Source organism: Centrocercus urophasianus, unplaced genomic scaffold, assembly GCF_019232065.1.
Source record: "Centrocercus urophasianus isolate 14NV4802_14NV808 unplaced genomic scaffold, USGS_Curo_1.0 seq_21, whole genome shotgun sequence".
Taxonomy (NCBI): domain Eukaryota; kingdom Metazoa; phylum Chordata; class Aves; order Galliformes; family Phasianidae; genus Centrocercus; species Centrocercus urophasianus.
The window spans coordinates 11,440,132-11,467,589 of NW_024884767.1; the positions used below are offsets into that span (position 1 = coordinate 11,440,132).

General features: G+C 35.7%; 1 protein-coding gene across 1 annotated transcript in view; it reads left to right on the forward strand.

Moving 5' to 3' along the window:
* SLC12A2 (solute carrier family 12 member 2) overlaps nucleotides 1–27,458 on the forward strand; it is a 51,469-nt gene that overhangs the window by 11,774 nt on the left and 12,237 nt on the right. Inside the window, exons 2-18 of the mRNA XM_042822970.1 lie at nucleotides 4,288–4,407; nucleotides 6,221–6,296; nucleotides 6,880–6,975; nucleotides 7,700–7,839; nucleotides 8,624–8,734; nucleotides 10,706–10,814; nucleotides 11,315–11,442; nucleotides 11,538–11,622; nucleotides 13,935–14,083; nucleotides 17,388–17,495; nucleotides 18,634–18,757; nucleotides 20,094–20,195; nucleotides 21,329–21,484; nucleotides 22,389–22,488; nucleotides 24,226–24,337; nucleotides 25,960–26,100; nucleotides 26,313–26,419. Of these exons, the coding sequence (XP_042678904.1) occupies nucleotides 4,288–4,407; nucleotides 6,221–6,296; nucleotides 6,880–6,975; nucleotides 7,700–7,839; nucleotides 8,624–8,734; nucleotides 10,706–10,814; nucleotides 11,315–11,442; nucleotides 11,538–11,622; nucleotides 13,935–14,083; nucleotides 17,388–17,495; nucleotides 18,634–18,757; nucleotides 20,094–20,195; nucleotides 21,329–21,484; nucleotides 22,389–22,488; nucleotides 24,226–24,337; nucleotides 25,960–26,100; nucleotides 26,313–26,419 (1,964 nt within the window). The remainder of the gene's footprint in view (nucleotides 1–4,287; nucleotides 4,408–6,220; nucleotides 6,297–6,879; nucleotides 6,976–7,699; nucleotides 7,840–8,623; nucleotides 8,735–10,705; nucleotides 10,815–11,314; nucleotides 11,443–11,537; nucleotides 11,623–13,934; nucleotides 14,084–17,387; nucleotides 17,496–18,633; nucleotides 18,758–20,093; nucleotides 20,196–21,328; nucleotides 21,485–22,388; nucleotides 22,489–24,225; nucleotides 24,338–25,959; nucleotides 26,101–26,312; nucleotides 26,420–27,458) is intronic.

Consider the following 27,458-nt stretch of genomic DNA (forward strand, 5'->3'; position numbering starts at 1 on the left):
TTTTTACTTTAATTTAAAAAAAAAAGTCCATAAGATTGTCCTGGCAAAAAAAAAAAAAAAAAAAAAAGGTTTAGAGAAGCTTCAAACTTGGAGTACTTTGAAAGTGTGTTTAAAATATGGGGGAAGGTGTTGGTGAGGGAAGAGGAAGGAATCTAAGCTACACCTATCCTCAGATTTTGACTGAATATTTTATAAAATCAGAATGAATATGTGGTGTGAGGTCTAAACATTATATCAAGTGTATTATTTTATGGCGAGATAAATTTTTTGTCTCTGTCTCCTAACCTAAGTGATTTTTACGTCTGGAGGATGAGAACTATTGGTAAGAAATCAAGAATCCATCTAGCCTTTGTTCAGTATTTTGAATTTGCTAGTAACTTTACACTGTTGTCTTCTGCCTGTTAACAGTGAATGGTGTACTTGCATTAGCAGTGTCCCTTCCCCTTGCCTTTCCAAGAGCAACTCATTTGAAAATTTGACAGATCAATACTTTAATGTGCGTGCTTAAAACTGCTGCTTAGCAGACATGTTTGCAGATAGCATTTCCTGATCATTTGTTTATTGACCTGAATATAAGTATAGATATAATGTTTTCATTCAAAATATGCTGAAATACACTCTACTGTAAGAAAAAATATTAACAGTTAAGGGCAATGATGGTCTAAATAAGTAATTTTCAGTAGGATTTTTCTACAAAGGCATGTACTATCAAAGGCAGACTTAGTAGTTGTCCTGTCCTCTTCTCCAGGCTTCAATGCAACTCTGGCTGGAGTGAGAACAAATGAGTTAATGTGTATTGTTTCTGGTACTACCTCATACAGTAGGCTGCAAAGTCTCAATATATCACTTTGAATGGAATCTAGATAAGTTCACCACAAACAAACATGCTGCAAAACCTAAGCAATTATCAGTTGATTCAGAACTCTGATTAGATAAAGCAGCATTTTTTTTTTTTTTTTTTGCTGACTAGTTTTCTGGACACCAGTATACATGCTGCATATTGAAAAAAATCAAATTTCTTCGGCCTGTCAAGTTGTTCCTCATTTCTCATGCCCTTCTAATAAGTATGTGGGTATTCATAGTTGACACAAATAGCTTATTGTTATCCTCATGAAGAAACACTGGAGAGGAAGTAGATTGTCTTAAACTGTTAAATGAACTATGGTATAGCAATGTAGGTTTGTGTGTAGGAATAGAGTTCAGCTATTTCTTTCTAGATTCCTATCGGTGTTTTACAGTTGTTAATGTTTAAATGTATCCTGGCTAAGTGTTGGTGAACGATGTGAGTTTTCTTTGAGCTTTTCAGGTAAAAGACTACTTTGGTAGATAACTGCCCATTTCCTTCTGTGCCTCCCAACCCACAAATTACGAAGTACTATAATGTTTATTTTTTATTATTGATTAAGATCTCATCATACATGTTTTCCATTTTTCCCTACTCAATGACTTGATTAAAAGCAGTGCTTCCTCATGACCACAAGCATGGCAGAATAAACTGTGTCTTTTATTTACAGCTGAGACCACAGTGATGCTTTATTAATCTGGCACTAAAAGGCTAAACTTGGAATTATTTTGTGCCTACACTTTGTAATACTTGTGTTCTTGCTGCTGCTTTTTTGGGCACCCATTAGCGCTGATAACTAGCAGTAATCTTTCAGTTATTAAATTTTGTGTGTACTTTGAAATAACTTTCAAAGAAGTATTGCACAGTGTAGAGAGACAAGGCATACAGAACAAAACTTTCTTGTATTCATTGTGTGAGTATCTTGGAAATGATTTGGTAGATGATAAATATCAGTTACAAGCCATTATCTCCTTCAGAATAAGACGGACTAAGTGGTAGACTTGTTTGAGTACTCCAGTGAAATGTATGATTTTATGATGAGTGGAGGATCTTCTGTTACTTGATAAGCTATGGTCACACACAGAACTGTGTAATTGTGTCCTGCACTAGATACTAGGATGCTGTCATCTTTCTCTTAAAAAGCAGAGCATGCAGGAAAATGTTTGCCTTATTTCTTAAAACTGCTGTGACACAGTATTACTATGTTAACTACTTCAAATGTGTATCATGTTTCAGTGTCTTTGGATAGAAATTTTACATCTGTTTCTTGATTCACTCTTACCAGACTTCCAAAAGAAAGAAAAACAAAATAAAACCCCCATGTGTATTGTTTCTTACTAGAAACATTATGTGACTTTTTGTAAACCAGAATATGTTATCAAATGCTGGCAGTTTTCTTGGAGAAAGCTTTAAAAGCTGCTTTGTTAATACAAACACAGCTCCCTTAATGCCACACTTGAAAACTGAGTTTGTTGCAAACGTGGTGTTGTGCTTTCTGATGGTAGCGTGTTTCTCCCTGGATAGGAATAATTAAGTACAATTACACAATTGCATACTTGACTGGAGGTTTTGTTTCAGGATGGTGAACTTATCAAATGATCTTTTATGACTTCAGGACTTGCTTTCTGAGCTGAAAGCATCTCAGGATTCCTCATTGTTATCAGGTTGCTGTGGCTACTCGGTTTAGTGGTGAAGAAGGAAATGGCAGTGTGTGTGTCACCACAAAAGTCTGTGGGGAGCTTGAATTGCTGATACCAGCAAACCTTCAGTGCATTGTATTAGGTGTTCTCTTGATAAAGCAACATAATACTGAAAAAGATAGTACAGAAAGATTTGGATTGTGTCAAACCTTGTGTGCTAGCAGTTGTTTCTTTCTTGTTGAGACTCAAGCTGATCTGAATCAATAAGAACCTGAAAGTGTTCTCTGAGCAAGGTTTAGAGATATCACTCAGGTTTTTGTAGTTTAGAAAATGAGAACTTTTTGATTTTTGCTGTCTGTTAGGAGTGTGGGCATTTGTTTAATTTCTTCTTCCTAGAGATGCGAAAGCCTACTTGGTAAATGTAATGATCTGAAAATTGTTGGGGATTCTGCCTTATGCCACATACGATCTCTGGATATGTTGTAGATGCAGCTATTTGTATGAATTCCATGATACAAAGTACTTGAGAGAAGTACAGGCATGAGCCTGTGCTGTAAGTTTTGGATAAGATTGACATAATCTGTTTGTATAATAGCCTCTATAGCTGACACCTTCTGTAGGTGATAGTTGTGTAAATGCTTCCTTGGATTCTGTGCTGATTATATATTTGGTATTAATACCTAAGATGGAGGAACAGAATAACATTTCTCACATGAAAACTTGTGTGCCTGCAGTACAGAGAATACTTGAAAGTGTAAATCGAGTTCAGACCGTTTTGTTTTACCTAGTGAAGATAAATTCTGTTTTTACCTCATTGGGATGCAAGCTGCCTCGCAAAAACAGCATGAGCTGTTTTGTGGAATAGTCTCTTCTGAATGGTAGTCAGTTTTTCTCCTAGTATATTCATTCTTATATTTGTTGCCTTGGATTACAAGCGTACTTTGCCTAGAATCTTTTCTGAAGAGTTCGTGCAGTGAGTGCAAGAAATACTTATGTTCAAATGCTTAGTTGTTGATTTGACTGGACAAAACAAAACAGGCTCTTAAAGAGCAAGCTTACTGTGTATGTGTGAATAATGCGCATGCAGGTAAATATATATGCACCTCAAATAATTGAGACTTACATATTGTAAGACTAAGATAAATGGTAAAGAGAAGCCCCAAATTGGTCTTTGTGCATGGGGCTCAAGCTCCTCCCATCTTTCATCTTTCCCTTGTAAACTGCACAGTGTTTGTGAGCAGATCCTTCTTCCTTCTTTCCTGAAACGCCACTCCCTCCCACCCTCCTTTCCAGCAGCATCATCTTACAATGTATAGTGGAATAGCTTACAGGAAAGTCAATAATTTATGTCCTGGAAAATTGATGAACTAACAGCTCAGCCTGGGCTACAGGAAGTCTTGTAGACAAAACCAGTAACTTGCGGCAGTGCACTTTCAAATTAAGAAATAAAACTTCATACGCTGTACCAGTCACCTGTATTTGAAATTATATACCTGTTGTAGCAAAAAATAAATAAACAATAGATGTTTGTTTCTTGGTGCTGGAGAATGGATTCTTAAAAGTATTTATTACTCTGTGAACGGTTTTCACTGAGGCAGAATAGCTAAACTGTACTTCCAACCTTGATGTATATTTGTCAAAATTTGTAACCTATTCCATGTCTGTTGCACGGAGTGTAAAATGGCGATTTATACCCTGTCACTCTCTAATTTTTCAACTTGCAGTACACTGTTCTTAAAATCTGGGTATTGTGTTCCTTTGTTATGCTGTTAAAAGAGTAAACATTTGTTTTATGTATTTAAGGAACCCTTTGAAGATGGCTATGCAAATGGAGAGGAAGGAACACCAGCTGGAGATGCTGCTGCCACTTATACACCTGACAGCAAAGGGATAGTTAAATTTGGGTGGATAAAAGGTGTATTGGTAAGTTTGATATATATTGTACTTAAGTGCCTTAAAAAGGTCTTTCTAGTAACCTTATCTTTTGAGAAGGGACTGTAACAGCTTTGGATAAAGGCAGCACACGATGAACTATAGAAAAGTTTGTTGAAAGTTTCTTTTTACTGAATTTTAAGGATGTAAATACTAATTCTAAGTTTTGAAGCAGTTGTGGTTTCTCTGTGTAGGATTTGTTGTTTTGAAGTTGCATAATTTGTAAAACGATAAAAGATAATATAAATATTCACATTTAGTAAAAACAAGCTATTAAACTGTGTATGAGTTGTAATTGGTACAAACAAACGAAAACTGAGAAAATACCTGTGTCTTCACTTTGTGATGTTTTGGGCAGTGAACTTGATACTTTCTTTTTTTTTTTCATAAACAATAAATACTGCTGTATGGAGGGCGCCTACATTTGTGTGGCAAAACTTGACTTCAGTTAAGTATGTGAATTTCATTGAGCCTGTTAGAAGAAGTCGACTTCTCCCAGGTTTTGGAGACTCAGTACTGGTACTTTGTTATGATAGAGAAAGAAACTTTTGAGTTTTTCCCCACTCAGAATAATGAAAAATTATGGATAACACAGGCAATTTTGTTTCAAGTACATATTAACTTTTTTCAGTACTTTGGCAGAGAGAAGCCATGGTTAGTACCTGTACTCTCCAAAGCTGTGAGACTTTGTGGTGGAGGCTTTAAGTGCAGTAAGTGGTTAATATATGGTGAACTCAAACATTAGATCTTAGTTGAGCAAGATTCCACTATGCATTAGCAACTTCCTTACAAGTCTTGAAGTAGTGATATGTTTTCGCATGGGAGAAAGAGTACCTGCAGCAGATGTATAACGGATCTGGTCCCTTGCTCTTGTACCCCAATGAAGGACTGAATTGCTTGTTTCAGAGCAGGTGTGAAGCTGATGTTGAATTTCTCTAAACCTGAATTTTACATTTACACTATTTTTCTAAGCAACAGTTCTAAGTATTAAAGAGTTTGAAAGCAAAGTTTGGTAGTGTGTTTTCTCTACGATAACTTGAAGCTGATACTAGGTATTTTCATGGGATTAATGTTGCTGCCCCATGTCTTCAAAAACCTATTTAGAACTTCTAAGGAGATTTGAAACTTCCAGTTAGTATTTCCCTGTAGGCATGAGCCGCCAAGGTGAATGCTTCTAGCTCAGATATTTTTGCATTTTGCAAAAGATAAATCTTTCCAAACATTTTACCTTAGTAGTTTGGAGAGGAACCTTCGCTGACCAGCTAAACATTTTTCAGGATTGATGCTGTATTCTCCAGCTGAGAGGGACACCTGAAACTTGCAGTTTGTCTCCTAACTGACTTCTGTGCAGTGCAAAATCTATCTTATTGAGGATAAGAACAGATTCCTGTTAGCATGTTGTTCTACTGTGGTATATTGTTGAGTTTAACAGTTTATTAAATGGAGAAGATATTTAGCAGAGTATTGCTCTAGTGATTATATTCTGCAGTAGAAATTTTGAATCCTGAAGATTGGGGTCTGAATTACTTATTTGTATTTTTTGATCAAGTAGTACTGGAATGTCACATTTTGAACTCTTTAACTTTGTCTTGTTCAGAGTAGTAATATTTTAATTTTGCTTAGGTTCCCTTTTATTTTTTTAATCCAACCAAAATTGTCTAACTTATTAATTCATTATTGTAAAACCATTTGAAAAATAATGAGAGAGCTACAAGGTAACTCAAGCAGTATATAAAGTAGAATGAATTAATGGAGATGACTGCAGCTGTAAGACAAACATTAAATGTCTCTTTTGTCATCTTAGGTACGATGTATGTTAAATATTTGGGGTGTGATGCTCTTCATCAGACTGTCATGGATTGTAGGACAAGCTGGAATAGGTATGCATACAAATGCTATACATTGATTTCAGTGACTTTTAGATGTGATCTAATACAAATGTTGATCCTGAACTTATTAAACTGGGGTAGAAAACTGCTGTAATATGGCCAGTATTTTACCTTTATCAAAACTTCAAACAGTATAAAGTTGCTTAGAACTTCTCATTTGGCTACAAGGTCATAATTTTAAAATTGATATTCTCAAATCTTCAGTAAATTGTAGAGATAAATTTTTGGATATCTTGTTATTAAAATCTGTATATAGACTGTATAGTGTATAAGTCTTTGAAGAAAATAATGTGACTTAGAACTGGACTGTAGCACATCTGTCACCTGCAAAAGGCACACGTTTCCTTGAACTTCTAGTATATAGTTTTTACTCTGCTGATTGAAGATAACATCCAGTTATGTTTGTATCCAGGAAAAGGAACAAAAGGGAAATACAGCCTTTTTTTTGGCTTGAATGTAGGGGACCACGTACAGTAAACTCATGTCAGATTTGCAAGACCAATTCTTTAAACAAGTTGAAGACTTTTACGTTTCAATTCTCTGTAACTTAAACATTTTTCATCTTTTCCATAAGGTCTGTCTGTTGTTGTTATTGCAATGGCCACTGTTGTGACAACTATTACAGGACTGTCTACTTCAGCTATAGCCACAAATGGATTTGTAAGAGGAGGTAAAGCTACTTTTGTATGGCTTTTTAAAGTATCTAATCACTCTGAATCATACATCTTAATGATCGACTTTTAATTTCTTTACCACTTTCTTTTAGCATCTGGGAGTAAGAAAAGAATGGATAAAAAGCAGGGAGGAGTTAAGTTTTGCCTTCATAGTTAATAGCTTTATAAACAGTTGGTACTAGTGATCTACTCAAACTGCTTCATGACATTACAGGATACCTACTATTGTAGGTATTTGTGTAGGTAATTGTGGTAAAATTTTAAAAATACGCAGTTAATTCTTCTGTGCTTATAAAAGTCTCATGTTATAAGAATGGAAAGAAAAGTCTCACTGTAGTTTCTGTAGCTACTGTAAACGTGTAATTGTAAAATTATGTACAGTTGCTTCTAATAGTTTGCAATAAAAAGCCCAATAATATTGTTGCCTGTATATTACAACTTATTTTTGTTTAAATAGTGGAGCTGTTTTCATTGCCGGATAATACAATGTGTTTTGTGAATCAGGTCTTCCGACTGGTGTTAAAAATTTGAAATGTAGTTCTGTTTCTCTAGTATGCCTGCCCCTGAAATACTGGAATTCAGGGTATTTTCTGATGTGCCAGGGAAGATGCAAGAATAAATTATACTGTAGTCATATATGCATTAAGTTACTGATGCCAGTATGTATTTCTTTGGCTCTTTCATGTAGTGTTTTTGTCATTTTTTTTCCCCTTCTTTCAGGAGGAGCATATTACTTAATTTCCAGAAGTTTGGGACCAGAATTTGGAGGTGCCATAGGTCTGATTTTTGCATTTGCCAATGCTGTTGCAGTAGCAATGTACGTTGTTGGCTTTGCTGAAACAGTTGTGGAGCTCCTTAAGGTATTTTGATTGCGTTAATTATACTCTATCCAGATTAGACTTGTCATTTTTTGCCAGAAGTTTTTGTTTTAACAAAACATGGAATGAGGTTGAAGGTTACTGCAGATTAGTTTACTGATATTAAATAGCTTTTCGATACAAAACGAATTATCACTGGTGTCAAACTAAAACTTTCTACACTGTTTCTCCTTGAAACATATGATGAAGAATTCACAGTGAATTCCTAAACAGATGTTGAGAAGGGTGGAGGTACAGATACATGATGTAGAACCGTAAGTTTGTAATACTAAGAGTCTTACTAAGCATTTCTGTCATAAGTGATATTAACTTATATTAAGTTCCTTTTCTTGTTAAGAGCAGTTTCTTAAGATAAACATAACCTGTTGTAATTTTTGATGAAATGAAACTAAGGAAAATTTAACCTTTCAGAGAAGGGAAAAAGTTTGGAGTTCACTGAAGGAATTAAGAGTAAATAATGAACAACAAATTAGATCTGTAAATACAGGATGGTAGCTGTTGCTTGGCTGATTGATTTTTCTGACGCTTCAAGACAGACCATTCTCTATGGTGCTGTGTTATGATGAAGAATGGTTATTTTCATTTACAGTGATTAGGTGGCTGAAAAAACAAATCATCTCTACAGGGAATTTTAAATGAACAAATATGTAATACAGAGGTTAACTGTTACTAGTAAATTACAGTCTGTAATAATACAGTTCTATTCTGTAGTAGGGAATACAAGTACCTGGTGAAGTATATGACTTGTTTGCTTTTGTTTTGTCAGGAAAATGGAACATTGATGATTGATGAAATGAATGACATTAGAATTATAGGAGCCATCACTGTGGTTATATTGTTAGGTATTTCTGTTGCGGGAATGGAATGGGAAGCAAAAGTAAGTAACTGTTAATTTCTCCTTTGAGTTCTTCAGTTTTCTGTCTGTATTTTCTACTCAGCTCCCTGATTTATTTTTTTTTCCTAATGCATGTAGTGCACTTGGTATCATATATACTCAGTTTGTTAGCAATCAAGCAGTGGACAGTTCTTTTATAACAGCTCTGTCGAGCGCTAGCTTGCGCAGCATTGGGTGGCTTTGCTCAACTGCAAGCTTAGGTGGATCTGATAACTTCAAAAGATCTGTTTTTAATGGCTTTTTCAAGTAGGTTAAAAGTTACTGCCTTCTGAACAAAAATAGCAAAACAGGAAACACAGTAACATGAAAATTTTCTATCACTGGGAGCTTCAAATGAGCTCTCTGATTGGAAAATGTATGTCCAGAGCTGAAGTCAAGCTCAAGTAGTGTACTGTGGGTTTTTTTGCTTGTTTTACTTGGAGTAGTCAGTGTACTAAACAGTCAATAGACCCAGCATTGAAGAGGGATGTGAAAGCTGTTGCTGATGAATGTATAGGAGGGCTAAGATACTTTTCTTATCTTTTTGTCTGTGTGGTCTTAGATAACTCTATGAAACCAAACATACACAGATCCTAGGATACCTTAAGGTAGAATCTGAATTACAAGCCTTCTGATGGGCAACCTGGCTTGCTCAGTTTTTTTTCTGAACTAAAAAGGCTCTTTCTGCGTACCCCTCTATACCATGCTCACTTGTCTCTTTTATTTTCAAATAATTGAGCAGAACCTTATTTCATCTCCCTTACGGGTTAAGGATGATTGTGAACCAAATATTTTCTGCAGTTAGAATTGACCCTGTTTTCTACTGAATGGCAGCTTAATGTAGAAGCTTCTTAAACTTATATGTCAAGATGCTACTTGTAATCAAAATGAGGGCTTTTTTTGTTGTTGCTGTTTCCAGCTGTAGAAGTAGAGATTGCAGAAAAGGACGGTAAAGATAAAAGATAAAAGGATGGTAAAGAGGCATTTCTTGCCTCTACTACAGGGAGAAAAGAAACAAGAAAAAATAATTTTAACAAACACTTTTAAGTTGATCAGCATGCTGCTTTGAAAATTGTTTGCTTTTCTCACCACATCCTCTCTGTAACTTATATTCATCTGTATGCATTTAACTTTGAGCAACGCTGTTCTTAACCAGTTAATTTTTGTTTTGAAGGAGCTAGCTGCTACTGAACCTGTAGTCACTGTTGTTTCAAGCTTCAGCTCTTGTTTTTCTCTGCAGCTTGAGTGATTTCATGACAATAACTTGCATAGAAATGTTCTCACGTTTAATGTCTCCATATTAAACCTGAACTGTTATACTCCACAACCTCATTTTTACTGGAAGTTTGATAGGTTTTTAAAAATCCCGCTCAGTGTGAAAATCAAGGCTGTTGGCTTGATTTCTACAACGTAAAAAATGCAGCTTTGGTGATCTAATTGAGCTTGTCAAGCAAACAATCCATGTGGGTTAACATGCAGCTCAGCGTACCAGAACACTGAATCTTTCCTCTTGATAATAGTATCTATGATGTTACGTAGGACTTAGAGAATTCCTTGTAAAAATAAGGGAAACTTACAACAACAGCTTTGAAGCTGACCAAAAAAGCTTATAAGATGACAGTTTCTGGAAAACCATGCTTCAGAAACAACTTCTTAGAACTCAGATTCTTATCACTTGACTTAATATTGAAGTCTTCGAAGCCCATTTGTTCTAAAGTGTAAGACTTTAAGTGAAGAAGAGATTTGGAAGATATTTTTAGCTTTGTGGGAAAGCCAAGGTTCATTACTGAATACATCCAGTTGGAATTGCTCTGTAGTAACTTCATACTGAATTTTCCACTTAAGCTTACTGAAGATTTCTGTAAGCACTGAGCTGCATCCTTACACCTCTTACTTGTTCTTCCGTACACTTGGCATGTTCTTAACCTGGAGTCTTAAAGTTGAAGCAATAGTTTTTTTATTCTGTCATTTCAGGCACAGATAGTCTTACTGGTGATCCTCATACTTGCTATTGGAGACTTTGTTATAGGAACATTTATTCCTTTGGACAGCAAGAAGGCTAAAGGTTTCTTTGGTTATAAAGGTATGTTGGAACAGCTAATATATTATAGTACATTTATGAAAAGTCAACTTGTTGTAATTGAGTGAAAATCTAAAATACTGGGTGAACATGTAAAATAGCTGGTAGTTCTATTTAACTGTAGAGATTGTCCTGATTCTTTCAAACTTTTGCTGTTTGTTAAAGTTCTAGGATGTAAAGTTGGTGCTCCCAGCTTAATATCAATCACACTAATTGCTATAGTACCATATTATAATAATTATTCAATATTATAATTGCTAACTTTTTGAAAATCTGGATGAGATTATATGTACTTCTTCTGTTTTCTTGTTTCTATTTAAACTTTATTTTGAGAAATTAGAGCTTATCTATGTCAAAATGTTTTCTGGTTGATTTTTGTTAAATAGTTTACAGTACGGTGCTGTTAAGGCTCTACACAGAGCTATTAGGGGGCTAGAGCTGGGTAATAATACAGATTCTGTATCAGTACTGGTGGACTTATATACATAAATCTTTGTCTACAGCTGAAATATTTATGGAGAATTTTGGACCAGATTTCCGAAATGAGGAAACTTTCTTCTCTGTGTTTGCTATTTTCTTCCCTGCTGCAACTGGCATACTTGCTGGGGCTAATATCTCAGGTGATCTTGCTGTAAGTAATAAATTAGCAAATCAGCAAATTTTATTCAGAACCACTGAGTGTACCTCTATCCCTGTCATGACTGTCTACTGATATCTTCCTTTCAGGATCCTCAGTCAGCCATACCTAAAGGGACACTGTTGGCTATCTTAATTACTACGTTGGTTTACATGGGAATTGCAGTATCTGTAGGTAAGTAGTGAATATGTTTATTTTTGTGTTCTTTCTGATACTGTTTTGATACAGTTCAACTGTATCAAAACTTACAGTTCGTAAATCAGTTCAACTTTTATGCATGGAGAATTAATCACAGAATCTTAGGGTCTGAAGAGGCCTCTGGGATATCTTCAAGTCTACCTTCCCCTACTAAAGCAGGTTTCCCTAAAATAGGTAACTTTTTCTTTGGGAAAGTGCCTATATTGATTTTGAATATCTCCAGAGAAAAATACTTTGCAACACCATTGGGAAGCTTGTTTCAGTGCTCTGTTACCATTAAAGTAAACTTTTTTTTTTCTCATTTTCATATGGAAATTCCTGTGTTCTAATTTGTGCCCATTGCCCCTTGTTCTGTTGCTGGGCATTGTTGGGAATTGCCTAGCCTCATCTGCTTTACTCCTGTCTGATAGATACTTAAAAGCGTTGGTAAGATCTTCTCTATCTTCTTGTCTCCAGGTCCCATGCCTTTTTCATACAGGAGATGCTCCATGCCCCTAATAATTGTTATGGCCTTCTGTTGGGCTCTTTCCAGCAGTTCTGTCTTTCCTGAACTGAGGAGCCCAGAACTGGATACAGTACTCCAGATGTGGCCCCACTGACAAAGAGTAGAGGGAGGAGGATGACCTCCCTTGACCCACTGAATAGACAGAGCTGTCTAACTTTTGTTGGTAGAGATTTTGATCTTCAGATGTGCTCATTTCCTAAAATGTGTGACCTCTTCAGACCAAAGAGAAGCTAAGATTTCCTTTGCACTGATACTTCTTAACTTCTTGCAGTCATTTAGATTAATGTGTGTAGAATTTGGCAGGAGCATGATGCTTGGATTAAAAGACTACATTTTAAGGAAATACTAAACAAACGTGTGTTGATTTGAAGACTGTGGTAGTCAGCTGCTTTACCTGAAGCAAATTGTGGAAAGATCTCATGCAACCTACCTTAAGAGCTGTGTGCAATAAATCTTCAGAAGAATGGAAAGAGCAAACAGAATTTGTATCTGGCCAGCCTTTTCTAGAAGTGATGTCATTTTCAGAAATCTCTATAGCTTTATCTTCATGTGGCCGGAGCACAAACAGTTGTAGGTTGGTCTGAGTAATGTAGAACCTCTATTCCCAGCCTCCCTTCTCCATGTGACAGTGGTTTTGCATATTCTCAGCAGTACTTGCCATTGTGTTTGACATTGTGTTTGACATTCTCTGTTCTGCTCCAGAGCTTCAATGGTTGTCCAGATTTCCAGTTATTCACAGAATAATTAAAGTAATCATCTTGTGCATCTTACCTATGATAGAAACCGTTTTCATACATGTCACAAAAATTAGTTTCTGGGAGTTGTATTAGAAGTCCATGCCGTATCCTAGCTATGCTGCCTTCCAATGAAATTGACATTAGTAAGTGTCATCAGTGTTACCACTAGTGATACTTCCTTTGCAAAGATGGTGATTTTGCTGGGCTTCTTCTATTGGCTAGCATTATAAGGTAGCTCTTCCAAATACTCTGTAGCAATTGTGCCCTGTGGAGCGTAATTATGTACTTAATTAGACTTAATTGTATGTACTTAATATGTACCTAATTAGATTGACCACAGGCTTCTACTGCCAAATTTGAATACTTTAGAACTTGAATCCACATGAGCAAGAGACTGATCAATTTGCTGATAGAATACTTTGATCAACTTTCAGACGTAAGAAACTGCAGTTTTTCATGTTGCAAAAGGAACACTTTGCAGACCAACTGAAGATGAAAGTGTTACTGAATCAGAAATGTGCTGCTCTAGTTGCTGCCTGTGTCTTGCAATTAGAAATCTGGTAATTTAAAAGACTGGTGCTATTATGGATGCGAGAGATTATGAAATGAATGAAATCTAGCTTGCTTTTTTTTTTTTTTTTTTTTTGAGGCACTGGACTATGAATCAGGCAAATGGAAATCCTCATGTTCTGTCCCCCTCCACAAACTATTCCACATTGTATGCTTCTATTGTAGAGCTGAGGAAATCATTAAAAGTTAGAAGAAGCTGCTAATATGACTGAGTAATAATCTCTAAAGGGGAGTATATTTTGAATTTAGCTGACTGTATGTACTACAGTGAACAGGGAATTTCAGATTGAACAGAAAGGGCTTAGAAAGAGGAAGAATTTTAGTCCTTGAAACAGAAATGTATTAAAAATTGTTAATGCCATACTCAATGTACCTCTGTAAGAAATATGCTTATGTTGAAAAGTATTGGAGTTTGATGCATGTCTGTAAGTTTGGGCTTGGTCTGATGCTTATTTTTGTGATTGGGTCCACTCTAGGCTCCTGTGTTGTTCGAGATGCCACAGGGAACATTAATAACACCATTATCACTGAACTGACCAATTGTACTACTGCAGCTTGCAAGTTAAACTATGACTTCTCATCCTGTCAGAAGGAGTGTCACTATGGGCTGATGAACAATTTTCAGGTATGAAGCTTTTCTTACATTTGCTTGCTGGATTTTGTGGGTTTTTTTTTTTTTTTTTTTGAATTGCTTATTAAGAAAAATCAGTAGGCTAAAAATTCTTACCATAAGTACAAAGTTTGTCTGAAATAGCAAAGTAGTACCCTCTAGAAGGCATGAGAAGAGCAAGGTAGCTGTGTTAAACTTCAGCCTGTTTATACTTGGGTGTTTATAAATATTTACTTTTCTCCTTAGTTAACTGCATAGGTTACGTGTTGAGACTGCATCTTGCTCCGTTTAGCTGTGAATGTCATCATTCACTGGTGTGGATAGATGCAATCATTGTTTAAGCAATGTGTAGCAATCGTAGATAGTTTGCTCCAGTAACTTTTTTTTTTCTTAGCAAATATGCTTTTAAAAATGTTGATGTATTTTATATTTTTTATTATATTTTATGATAGGTGTGTTTTGAGGCTTCAAGAAATCTAGTTGTAATATTTAAAACCATGGGCTTGTGGGGTATTCTGCTCTTCAACCTTCATACTTCATAGCTAATTCAGACTTCATAGCTTGTGCTTGTGATTTATTTGTAACGGTCTGAAAGAAACCAAGAAAAACATATTCATTAGTAATTGAATTAAACTTGCCTTATAGTAGTTTCTGCCCTATGCTTTTCTAATATCCCTAGAGAGGTTTGGGTAGAAACTAGTCCATGAATGAAAAGCGCTTGTTTTAATGGGTTCTGTGTTTTGGTCATAAGTACATGTACCTACATCAGGCTGTCAGCCTGCCATCAAAGTAATTACAGTTTTTACATGCCAAAACAATGTTCCAGAGCAGACCATTTTATTAGAGTAAAATATTTTCTTTTGCGATCTGTGTACCTGTGTAGCATTGCCTTGTTCTGGTTCAGGAAAAAAAAAAATCTAAACTTAGAAACATTTCAGGACTGCTGTTAGAAGGATGTGGAATGTTGGAGTGGGTCCAGAGGAGGACCACTAAGATGATCGGAGGGCTGGAGCACCTCTCCTATGAGGAAAGGTTGAGGGAACTGGGCTTGATTAGCTTGGAGAGGAGGAGGCTCCAGGGAGACTTCATTATGGCCTTCCAGTACTTGAAGGGAACATATAAACAGGAGGGGTACAATTGTTTACATGGGTGGATAGTGATAGGACAAGGAGAAATGGTTTTAAACTGAAACAGGAGAGGTTTAGGTTAGATTTTAGGAGGAAGTTTTTAACACAGAGGGTGGTGACACACTGGAACAGGTTGCCCAAGGAGGCTGTGGATGCCCCATCCCTGGAGGCATTCAAGGCCAGGCTGGATGTGGCTGTGGGCAGCCCGGTCTGGTAGATGGCGACCCTGCATGTGGCAGGGGGATTGAAACTAGATGATCATTGTGGTCCTTTTCAACCCAGGCCATTCTATGATTCTGTGATGATTTTTGACAGCTCTCCTCATTTGTTCAAACTTGAAAGCCAGTGTTCTACTGTATCATACTGCTAAGAATAGTGTAGAGCTGAACTTGATGATCGCTGTGGATCTCTTTTTAAGGATGTTCTATGATTCTAAGACCTGACTTCCTCATACTGCATTTGAATTCCTGTAAATAAACAGAGGCAATGAATGGCACTTAGAAAAGTGCTGCTAGAAAGCAAATATGGAGTTGGAGTATGTAAGGGCTGAACTGCAAAGTCTCCATGCAAGTGTGGGGGAATGAAGGCCTAGCAATAAAAATGTTTTAAATGGGATAGGAAGAAAAGTAAATGCAACTGATAGACACATTCTATTTATGAGAGGTCCTTCTGGGAAAGATTGATCAAGGAAGATCACTTTCTGTACTTAAACACAGAATTATCACTGTAGAATATTATGTTTCTGAAGCATAGATTACAGCTGTAATTCTTCTTGTACAGTAAAACCAATTACTTAAGTGTTGGTAGTGTGGACAAATTCATGGTATGTATAACTGATGTGTTACGAGCTTTGTTCAAGTATGAATAAAACCCTGTCCTACCATACCTTCTTTCATTGTAAAATTCAAATATACTTTAGGAAGTCCCACTGTTAATTCCTATTCTACTACCTATGGTAGCTGCTTAATGCTCATTGTGTGCGTCTGTAATTTTTGTTTTTCTTTTCATATATAAGGCCCACCCTGAACTAAGCAATGAGACTGATGCAATCTAGAGATTTAGCTGACTGTTTGAGAGACTCAGCAGTCTTTGGCAGTCTGATCTGGAGCTTTACAGAGCTGAATTTTACAATTCTGTGTAACAATAACTTAAACTAGATACTTTTCCCTCTTCTGCAGACTCAGTCCTTGTATTCTAGTTTGCTGGGATGAAAGACGTGTCTGATCAGTCCAAATGATGCAGAACCTCATTTGAACAGACACTGTGCCTCTAAGTGACCATGCTAGGTTTGCTCTGAGTGAAATTCTAAGCTTTTCAAGACGTTATCAAATTATTAAGTACTCTGTCTTCAAGCAGCCTAAACTTTAATTTTGAAGGGAAAGTATCCATTAAAACTGACTGTTCTTAAATTCACAGTTCTTTATCTTAACTGACACTTGAAATGCTGTATGCATCTATGATAAAGGAGTAGAGCATTAGAATGGCAGAGGATGATAGTTCCTAGGCTGTATGACAATTAGGCAAGAAATTGCTTTGCTTTTAATTTGGAATTTTTTTTATTATATTAACATCATTTCTTTACATCTGGTTTACTCAACATTTATTGGTAGTCCTCCAATCTGCCAATAATGGTATATTGTATTTCATTCAGCTGATTGAAAATATGATCTTATGGGGATGAGAACCAAACTTGTGCTGTCCTTGAAGATGGAAATGGGAAACAAACAAACTGGGGGATGTGAGTGGGAAGCAAACCTAACTTAGGTGTGGCAAAAGATAAAACAAACCTTCCCAAGATGTTCACCAAATTCAGTTGCTTTGTTACTTGGACTGTTTCTTAGTGACTGGATGGTCAAAATGATTTACAGTGTGTATTTTTTTTTCTTCCATGGCTGAAGTTTCCTTTCTTTTTATTAGCCCATTGAGACTTCTGCCATCAGTCAGTTTACGAAGTTGGACTAAATAGTATGTGATAAGCTACTTTCTCTTATTCTGGATCACATAGATGTGAATGTGGCTTTTAAGTGAAGAGCATCAAGTATTCTGTATACTTTTTGTGTGCTGCTAATAGTAGCTTGTGTAGTTAGAATATTATGCTTCTTAACATTCTTTTTTTTTTTTTAAAAAAAAAAAAAAAAAGACAAAAACAGCAACAGAAAACCCACAGTGAAACAAGATTTTTCTACTTGCAGGTGATGAGCATGGTATCAGGGTTTGCACCACTCATTTCTGCAGGCATTTTTTCAGCCACTCTGTCATCTGCATTAGCATCTCTTGTGAGTGCACCTAAAATCTTCCAGGTAAGTATGGATGCAAAACCGAGATCTTTTCAAGAATAATTTTAATTAAGATTCAAATCAGAATTCTGGAAAAGGGACTCTGGCATACTGTAATCATGACTCGTAACTGCTGAGTCCAGTAGATTTGTCTGCTTACCTGGTGCTTAAAATGGAAAAACAGCATGCTATTGTTACTAAATGTAGCCAGAATGTAACTTATGTCAGATTTTAAGTAAGTGTGTCTGATTACTTTCTTAGGAGTGAATTATTACGGATCTTTGTAATGTCACTTATCCAAGACTTTCTGCCTTTTGGAACAAACCAAGGATTCAAATGATTTGAAGTGAATGAAGCGATGGTTACTCTTGAAACTGGGATCTTAATGGTCATGCATCCCAGGGTGTTTATATGTGGCATCTAAATGTGCTGCTATCCTTGTTTTTACTCTGTGGAGCGAGGGGAGCATAAAGTCTGTATTCTGTGAATTGCTTTTTCATGGAACTAGGAAGTTCCAAGAAATGAAGTACCACTAGCATACCATTAAAAATAATAGATCAGTTAATTCCTCAGTATAATGGAAGTAGAACCTGTAGCTCTTGAATCCTGATCACGGAATACTTCCACAAAATAATGTAATTGTGAACCAGTTCTTGTTTATGTCTCTTTACATTAATTTTGTTGGTGTTTTCAAATGAATGCCCCTCCTTCTTAAACTCCTTAATCTTATTATTTTTATTTAATGTTCTTTTCAATTGAATAAAACTTTACTGTTATCTAGTGGACCTCCTTCCCCGGAATGTCAGTGAGTAGTCAAACGTAAAAGAGGCTTCGTTGCAGAATAAAAACAGAAGTGTTGATTCAGAGAACTACTGTAAACGTTAGGTAAACTTTCCACTTTCTGGAGAAATTGGTTTTGTCCTTAACGAGAGACTGACTGTGAAGTACAGTAAAGCATTTAGTGAAGAGCAGCCCTTGCTTCTGAAGGATAGAATATTGGAAATGCAAAAAAAACTGAAATGATAAGACAATTGCTAACAGAATAAGTACAAGTTAGCTTCTTCTAGGAAGATAATATATGCAGTGAAAGACAGCATTAGGAAACATTAATAAGGATATTTTTTACTAATTGCACCCTAACTCTTTCATTTTATTTTTTTAGGCTTTGTGCAAAGATAACATCTATCCAGGATTTCAGATGTTTGCTAAAGGTTATGGGAAGAACAATGAACCACTGAGGGGATATCTTCTAACATTTTTAATTGCTCTTGGATTCATACTAATTGGTTAGTTTGAAATTAATGTAAATCTGAATCTCCTTTTCATCTTTCATAAAGCATTCTTTTCCGTCTCGTGACTTGATGATATTGTCCCTGAGGTCTAACACACAGCTGATTCCTAAGTGAGGATTCTAACTTTGTTTAGTTTAAGGATTTTCTTCTGTATCCTAAATATCTCAATGCTTAGAACTGGAATAAGTCTGAATTGAACAATAAGTAGATTTCGCTTTTCCTAATCACTTCAGGCATCTGTTGTTACAGTCAGTCAGTGAATGAAATACATTTTGTTTGAAGTAGAATGACATGATATGTTGTAAATATGAAAATTTAATTTAGATTTTAATAATTACAAATGGCTTGAGTAAATGGCAAGCTTATATGAACTGAACTTTTTAAAATGTTCTTCATTTACACTACAAATGATAGAGATGATTGCTGCTGCTGTTGGCAGTGGTGAAGATAGTCTAGGTGAAGGATTACCTTTGTTCTAGGAAGATGGTGAACTAATATTGCTATGTTTGCTCGTATGTTCTGTGCTAGCACTCTCAGCTCTTCTTGTTATGTTATTTTATCCTTTATCCTGAGGTGTGTGTGTATATATGTTGTCTTAACTGCAACAAGGTGACTGGAGGCTTAATTATAACAACTAAATGCTTGCAAATTGACACATTGTGATTGCTACTTTTTAATAGAGAGGGTACTGGTCTGAATTTTTTTATACCATACTGCCTTATGGAAGAGCTTGTTGCTTTCCTTTATCTCTTTCTCTGAAGAGAGAATATTCATTGCTGTTGCAGTGGAATTGATAAATAATAATGCACTAATGCTAATACCAATAATTCAGATTTTCAATTAAAATGCAAGCAAATGAACATATTTGTCACATTTGTTCACACTAGTTTTCCTCTTACCATTTGCCATAGATGAGTGTCTCTTGTTCTTACTAGCCTTTTACTTTTTTTTTTGTTTTGGACCTAAGACATCACATAAAGAAATCTGACATCTGGAGTTCTTCAGAACCCAATATATTACAGCACTGTTTAATCAAACCATGGTGGGAAAGAAATTCTCTCAAGTTATTTTAAGAAAGCATATAGTAATGAGAAGAAGCAGTTGTGGAATGCTCGATGGGCATGTAAAAATGCTTATTGTTAAAAAACTGAAACTTGCATTTCCTGACTATCAGAAGATACCTCAGTTAATACGAGACATTTAAGTTAATAGCTGCATTTATTGGAAAGCACAAAGTGATTTTGCCTATGTAACATAAAGTTAACTCTGAAATGTACAAAGCCATTAGATGGTATATATTATAACATTCTACTTTATTTTTGTTCTGCAGCTGAACTGAACGTCATTGCTCCAATTATCTCTAACTTCTTCTTGGCTTCATATGCCTTGATTAACTTCTCTGTGTTCCATGCTTCTCTTGCAAAATCTCCAGGTAGGAACCGTATTCTCGGGTTCAAAGTTTATCTTGCAATTCCTAAATGCAGAAAAATTCAAAAGATACTAACATAAGTGAAAGTCTGCTTTAATTCAATACTAAATGTCTATTTGACTTTCATGACACATCTAAGTTATTCTTAATATAATATGTCCTTGAGTCTTCCAAAATTTGAAGGATGAAATGATTCAGAATAGCTTGGGAGTTACCAGTATTTGTCACTTTTGCTGAGGAAACAGAAGATAATTCAGTACTTGTTCAGTAGCTCTTGAATAGATCTCTAATAATATGCCTCAGCATCTCTTTTCTTATCAAGTATTCTTGAGACTATCTGTTCAAGAAAGTTTTCTTGCTGAATCAGTTTATGGTGTTCAAGACCCACTCTTTTGTCATCTTTGGATTTCTCTTATAATATGTTCAGTTTTCTAGCCCAGAAGGAAGGAGTGGGATGGGCATGTTTTTGTAGCCTTTGTTTGGTATGGGAGGCCAGTTAAAATATAAGACTGTACCAAGGAACAGTACTTGCAGACTGTTGTTCACCTGGTCCCCTGTGCTAAAATATCCCTAAATGTAACAGTTAATGCACAGCTCTGCACAAATGTGTTTGTGGAGTATCTGTATGATAGATAGATTTCAATAGATGAAATAGGGGGCTTTTCATATAATGAAAATTTCTGTGTGGAAATAGTAAATGTACCTAAAAACAGTTCAAAGTAGAGAGAGAGAGAGGTATTAGCTGATGACTTACGTTACACTTAGGCTGAGGTTTTGCTTTGAAAGGAAAAATCTATTTTCTTGAAACTTGTTGCCAAAGGTACCTCTAGTTTGCTTCAATATATGTACTGGCATGAGCATCTTCAAACTTTAGGGATAGCTTTTAGAAGACAACATTGAGAACTGTTACATATCTGTGCAAGAAAAATGTAAATTATTTTGATAGATAGTGAAAAATTAAGTTTTTGTAAATGTGCCAAAGTGTCTATTTGTTATACTACTGAAACTGGTGTGTGTTATGGTGAAATGTGATTCAGAGCACTAACGAGGGAGAAGAGGAATAGGACCTTCTTTCTCTTGAATTAAATTATTTCCCCCTCTTTCTTCTCTTATCCTCCAAATCAAATTTTGACTAGGTTGGCGTCCTGCTTTCAAATACTACAATATGTGGATTTCTCTTGTTGGAGCCATTCTGTGCTGCATTGTGATGTTTGTCATTAACTGGTGGGCCGCGCTTTTAACATATGTCATAGTCCTTGGTCTCTACATTTATGTCACTTACAAGAAACCAGGTATGTATAGGGGTCATTTCTGGTTCTAGTGGGCAGAAGAGGAATGTGGAAGATGGACGAAGTGTGTGTGTGTGTGTGTGTGCATGTGTGTGTTGGGGCTGGGGAGAGGGGAAATAAGGAACCTAAGTCTGTTTGATTCAAACTTCTGAAAGCATATTGCTAGCCAGAATTGAAAGGGAGTATTTCTTTACCTTTCCAATTGGAAAAATGATTTTATTAGTATCTGGGTTTTTTTCAGTACACTATTCCTATAGCTTTGAAGAGGAATATATACACTCTTCCTCTAAGAATGCTCTATAACTGTAAGTGAAAGATGGAGCATATCTGAGCCAAAACATGCTGGCAATAAGGAAAAGACCAAATCCTGGGCTGTGTAGTTTCAATTGTTTGAATCATGAAGATCATAAGTTCATTGTAGCTATCAAAAATAAATGGAAACAAATAGCAAATACACTGGGAACTTTAATTTCCCTAATTAAAAAGAAAAAATCTGTGTATTACTGCTTAATGTAGACATTGTCCTCTTTACTGCTTAAGTTATTCACAGAAAGTAGTTGACTTGTTGAGGCATTGTTTTAAGGTTGCTTTTTCCTTTGCTGTGATGTAGCATAGCTCTAAGCATCTTCTTTCCAAAAGCATTATTTTTGCAGCTTTGAATTTTATTCTCTTTAATGTTGCAAAAAATTCAGTTCTTTCTTTCTATTTGTAAAATAACAAACTCTTATTTGCCAAAACTTGCATGTAAGTTTTATCTTTAATTGGAATTGCATATGTAACTTGAGGGTTTGTTTTGTGTAGTGTAGAACACATTGAGGTGTAGCTTAAATATTGTGTGTTACATGATTTAAGAAAAAAACATGTTGAATAGCTGTAAGTAAAATACTGAAAATTTCATATTTTTCAGATGTAAACTGGGGATCATCAACTCAAGCTTTGACTTACTTGAATGCATTACAGCATTCTATTCGTCTTTCAGGAGTGGAAGATCATGTGAAAAACTTCAGGTGACAGTTTTATACAACAAATTATTTATGCTGTGTAATCAGTAGGGTAGACTCATGGTGATTGCCACGACTTCCATTAAGCTGTTTACTTCCTGTGGATTTTTACAGCTTTGAATTTAATTATCATGGAGATTGTCTGGACGTGGCTAAAGGAACATTTTATTTTAGATTAAGAGTCCGTTTCAGAAGCAACCCAATAAATGATGACGAGCTATTCACCGTCATGCATGATACATCATGTTTTCATGGAGTGCATCGTGATCTATGAATTGTGTTGATTGTTAATGAAACTGAGCTGGAAGATGACCTCCCAGCAGCTAACAAGTGTTCAGTGCACATAAGGCTAAATCTGATCTAAGCTAAAATCCCAGAGATGTGTGTACTGTTCTAAACACCAGTCTCACATTAGATATGTTCTCATTGCTGTGGTAAATGCTACAGCTACAGACATGTTTGACACAACAGAAGGAGTGAACTGGTTTGTTATCAGCCTCTGACAACAGCCCAGGAAGAGCTTACTGAAATAGGCAGTATCTTGCATTATTTATTCCACTTCATAGGAGCAGGCAATTCTAGAGGAAATATGCTCTAAAAAAGCCGTTTAAAAAAGCATGTTGACTTACTAGACTTTGAGGAAATGGTTTATGAAACAGCTCTTTCTGAAATCCAAAGGTTTACATGACATTGAAATCCCTGATTATTTGCAAACACTGTCTTACCTCTGATGCTAAGTTGCACTGTTGTCAGCAAAATAGTCTGACTTCAGAAACTGATTTGTTGTTTCTTAGCCATCAAGAGCAGCAATTTTCAGTCTTAATGCAAATGTCAAATTTGGCATAAGTAATTTATATTATCTTGCTATGATTAGTGTAGCATTGTCTCTAGTGCAAGTCTGTTTTGGATCGCAGACTGAAGAAACAGACATTACAGGAAAATTCTTGCCAAATAAAACTTCTTGCTTGTGCTGATAGTGAGTGCTCTGCTGGCCAGTATGCGTTTTAGGTTCCATTGGAAGTACTTCAGCTCTTCTGTTCAGAAGTTAGTGTATAACCTTTTGAGTTGTAAACTTCACTAATTATTTTGTGAGGAAAGTATAGATCTTCTTGCCAGGTGTAAGCACAGGAGCTTTAGGCTAATATTTTTTGGCCTGATCTTGGCTTCTCCTATGTAGTTTAGAAAAAATAAATAAATTTCCAGGAGCTTCTGGAGGGATGGATACTTCACTGATTCTTGTCTTAAAAATAAAGTCTTCTACTTGATCTTTATAATTGATTAGTAAGAATGGCTAGAACAACTGAACTTGCAGTTGTTTGACTTCTCAATGCTAACAATGAGAGGAAAAATTGTGTAAGGCCACTTTTCCTGTATGACATAAAGAATTGTAAGCTAGAAAGTGTAGGAATGTGACTGACTAATAGGGGAAGAAATTTACCTGCCTGGCTTAGTCTTGTCTAATGTCTGTTTCTGATCTTTTTAAATATGTAAGTTTTCAGAATTAATGGGATTTACTGATTTATTTATTTATTAGAAACCAATTGATCATAGATCTGCTGACAATTGTGGAAGATTGATCTTTGCTTAATTTAACATAGTCTTGTAAGAATAGATGAGGTTACTGTTTTCACTGAAGATTGTGCTTTTGGGACCAGCATTTAGAATTAGCTTTTCTAAACTATATAAACTCTCAAGATAAACAGTACTGTAACTATTTCTCCCAACTCTTATTCACAATTTTAGGCCACAGTGCTTAATTATGACAGGTGCCCCAAATGCACGTCCAGCTTTACTTCACCTTGTCCATGCTTTTACCAAAAATGTGGGCTTAATGATCTGCGGCCATGTACATATGGTAAGTGTGTTCTATCTTTAAAGTTATATTGTGTTTTTTGTTGTTTTTTTCCTTTAACAAAGCTGTCTCTTTCCATTTTAAAGAAAAGCTATAGTATCCTGGGGTGTTGAAGTAGAGTAGGATCTATTCATGTATGTGTCATCACTATTCCCACTTAGGTGTGATGCAATTTTAGGGAGTTATGAAAGTTGTTAAAGCAGCTATTACCGACATCTGTGCGGTATGCTTTTTATATAATCTACTTGTACTTAAAGGGATCTTGCTCTGGTAAACGTGGAGGATATGCATGAAATACAGTGGAGAAGGGGGATACTTTGCAAAATTATTATCTTTGATCATTTTGCACTTAAATTCCTAGCAAGCCTTATAGGAGTAAAGTGAACATTGAATTATGGTGTAGGTCTCTTTCTGTCCTTGTATCATTTGGTCTTAAGTATTCCATCAGGCCTTGTTTGGAGCAGTATGTGAAAAGTTTTCCTCATTGTGTTTCCGTGAAGCAGATATATTCATTGCTATGCTAATATTTCTTATACACCCTAGCCTAAAGAAAGTCTTACTGGGTAGTAAATTTTGTATCATTTAGCTGGTAATTTAGAGCTGTTTTTAGCTTCTAACTAGCTTTAATCCTGATTTGTTTAACTGGCAAGGTGAAACAGTGATTATTTCTAGTTATTATTAACAGTTTTTTTCCTCCCCTCCTTCTGTTTCTGACCAGCCCTGAGTATTTCAGTAACTTTTCATCATTTCTGTCAGGATGTGAGAGTCCTGGGAATGGGGAGAAGGTTTGTTCTTGGGAACGTAATTTCAGCACTTATTTCTACTTCACAACAACAACAACAAAAAACAACAAAAAATGAAAAACAAACATAATCACTTTAAGCACAAGAACAGAATGTGTCTGTCTTCTACTGAACACCGGTAATGGTGGGACAGAAGGAAGCAAACTTCAGATTGTTCATCACAATGCTATTCTGAAGAATGGTTGTCTTAATACAAGGTGTTTGTTGTACTACCACCTGTCCCAAAACTGCAATTAGCTGCATTGTAGCTGTTGCACCTTTGGTAAATGTTACTGAATGCACTTTAGAGCAGTAGGATCACAAAGTTTTTTGCTAGATATTTTAGTGTCACTCTTTTGCAAATACAATATTAAGAACATCTAAGTAAATGTAACATTTAAAGTGTGACTTTAATACAAACCTTGGTTACTCTTCTATATGCTTCAACTTAACCATACTTTCTAAATAAGACTTATCATCTAAAAAAAAAAAGAGCAATACAGAATTGTATGCTTTTAAGCAGATATTGCCCAATTCTGTCTTCAGTAACATAACTTGAGCATTTTGGTGTCTGCAAGGAGCACAGGGATACATACTGATGCAGGTCATTAAAAGAAAAAATGAAAGAAAAGATGGCTTTGCAACATTTTTTTTTTTTTACAGTCACAGTCAGAATTGTAGTCCTTTTTCAGACAAGTTTGATTTTGATTCTAGCATTAAAGTAGCTTAAAAAAAAACAAAAAACAAAACAAAACAACAACAAAAAAAAACACAAAAAACACAGGGCTTTACTTGTGCTCATAATTCTTGTTCACCTTCCTTCATGTTTCCTCGTTTTAAAAGGGTCCTCGGAGGCAAGCCATGAAGGAGTTGTCAACTGATTTGGCTAAATACCAGCGATGGCTCATTAAAAACAAGATGAAGGCTTTCTATGCACCAGTGCATGCAGAGGATTTGAGGGATGGTGGACAGTACTTAATGCAGGTGTACCTCTCTTCCTTTTTCTTAATGAAAACAGGGACATCTAATGTCAAAAAAAAAAAAAAAAAGCAGAAATGTTTTTACACTTTGCTGAAGTATTTTCATTATGTAAGGTTATCTTAAACTCTTCAAAGCTGTATTTTCTGCTTGAAATAAATAATTGAACCTTTACTAGTGTCAGTAACACAATTTTAAATGTATTATGTTCTTCTTAGGCTGCTGGATTGGGTAGAATGAGACCTAACACTCTTGTTGTTGGATTTAAGAAAAATTGGCGACAAAGTGACATGAGAGATGTTGAAACCTACATTAATTTATTCCAGTAAGTAGAAAATGCAGAGAGGTTTCATTTGTGTTCCATTTCAGTACGTTTCTTAAAAAGTGAAAGAACTTCTATCCCAATGTCTTTGTTGCATAAGTTTTCCTCCTGTGTTTCAGATAGACTCGTCTATACTGCAATACAGAAAAGCTAGGTTTTTTTCCTGGTACAGGAATTATATGAGCAACTCTTAATAGCTTTAGCAGACCCGATTTCCACATAACTCCTTCTGCCTCCAGAAGGAGTTGTGGCAGTAGTCTGAGATTTAACAATTCCTGTCTTCAATGAAGGAAGTAGTGTCTATGTGTCTGTTAAATTCATTAGACCATATTTTCTGTTGAAAGTGGGGGTTTTCTTACCTTTTTTTCCTCTGTGCAGATTAGGTGTAGAAGATGAATCAAGTGTTGTGCTGCAGCTTTCCCTCTTATAAGTAAGATACTTAGAGCAGATGCACTGCATTGACACCAAAAGTAAAAAGTAGCTAAAAGGTGGAAGAGAAAAGAAATCTGTCTGTACTTTTGGTAGTACTGAAAAGTAGACCAGTTGTGTCTGAAAATAGTATTGACTGCTACTACTAACATTTTGGAAAAACATTTACGTAGATATTTCTTTCTGTTTTCCTAACACACTGTTAAACCTGTTTCATCTGTATTTTGCACTCATTTACTATGCTTTTAAAAGAAAGATGGGAAAGGGATTACAGGCAGATTCTAGAAGAGGAAAAAGCACACCCACTCAGTCTTCCAGTTTCTTTAAAAAAAAAAAAAAAAAAAAAAAAAGGTAGGAGTACAAAATAGATTGGAAAATAAGGCGGTATGTTGGTGAGTTCTTGGGTTTGCTTTTTTCTTTATTCATCATTTACTTTGAAATGTCTTGTACTGGGAGAACTTTCATGTCCAACCCAGTAAAGTGATTCTCTGCATCACACAGAGAAACCTCGGGAGACAGTAACTGCAAGGCAAGTGTGTTTTCAGAAAATTTCTGGAAAATTGAATGTTTCTGAGATGCCCAATGCAGTACCATAGAGATCTGAAAAATTAAA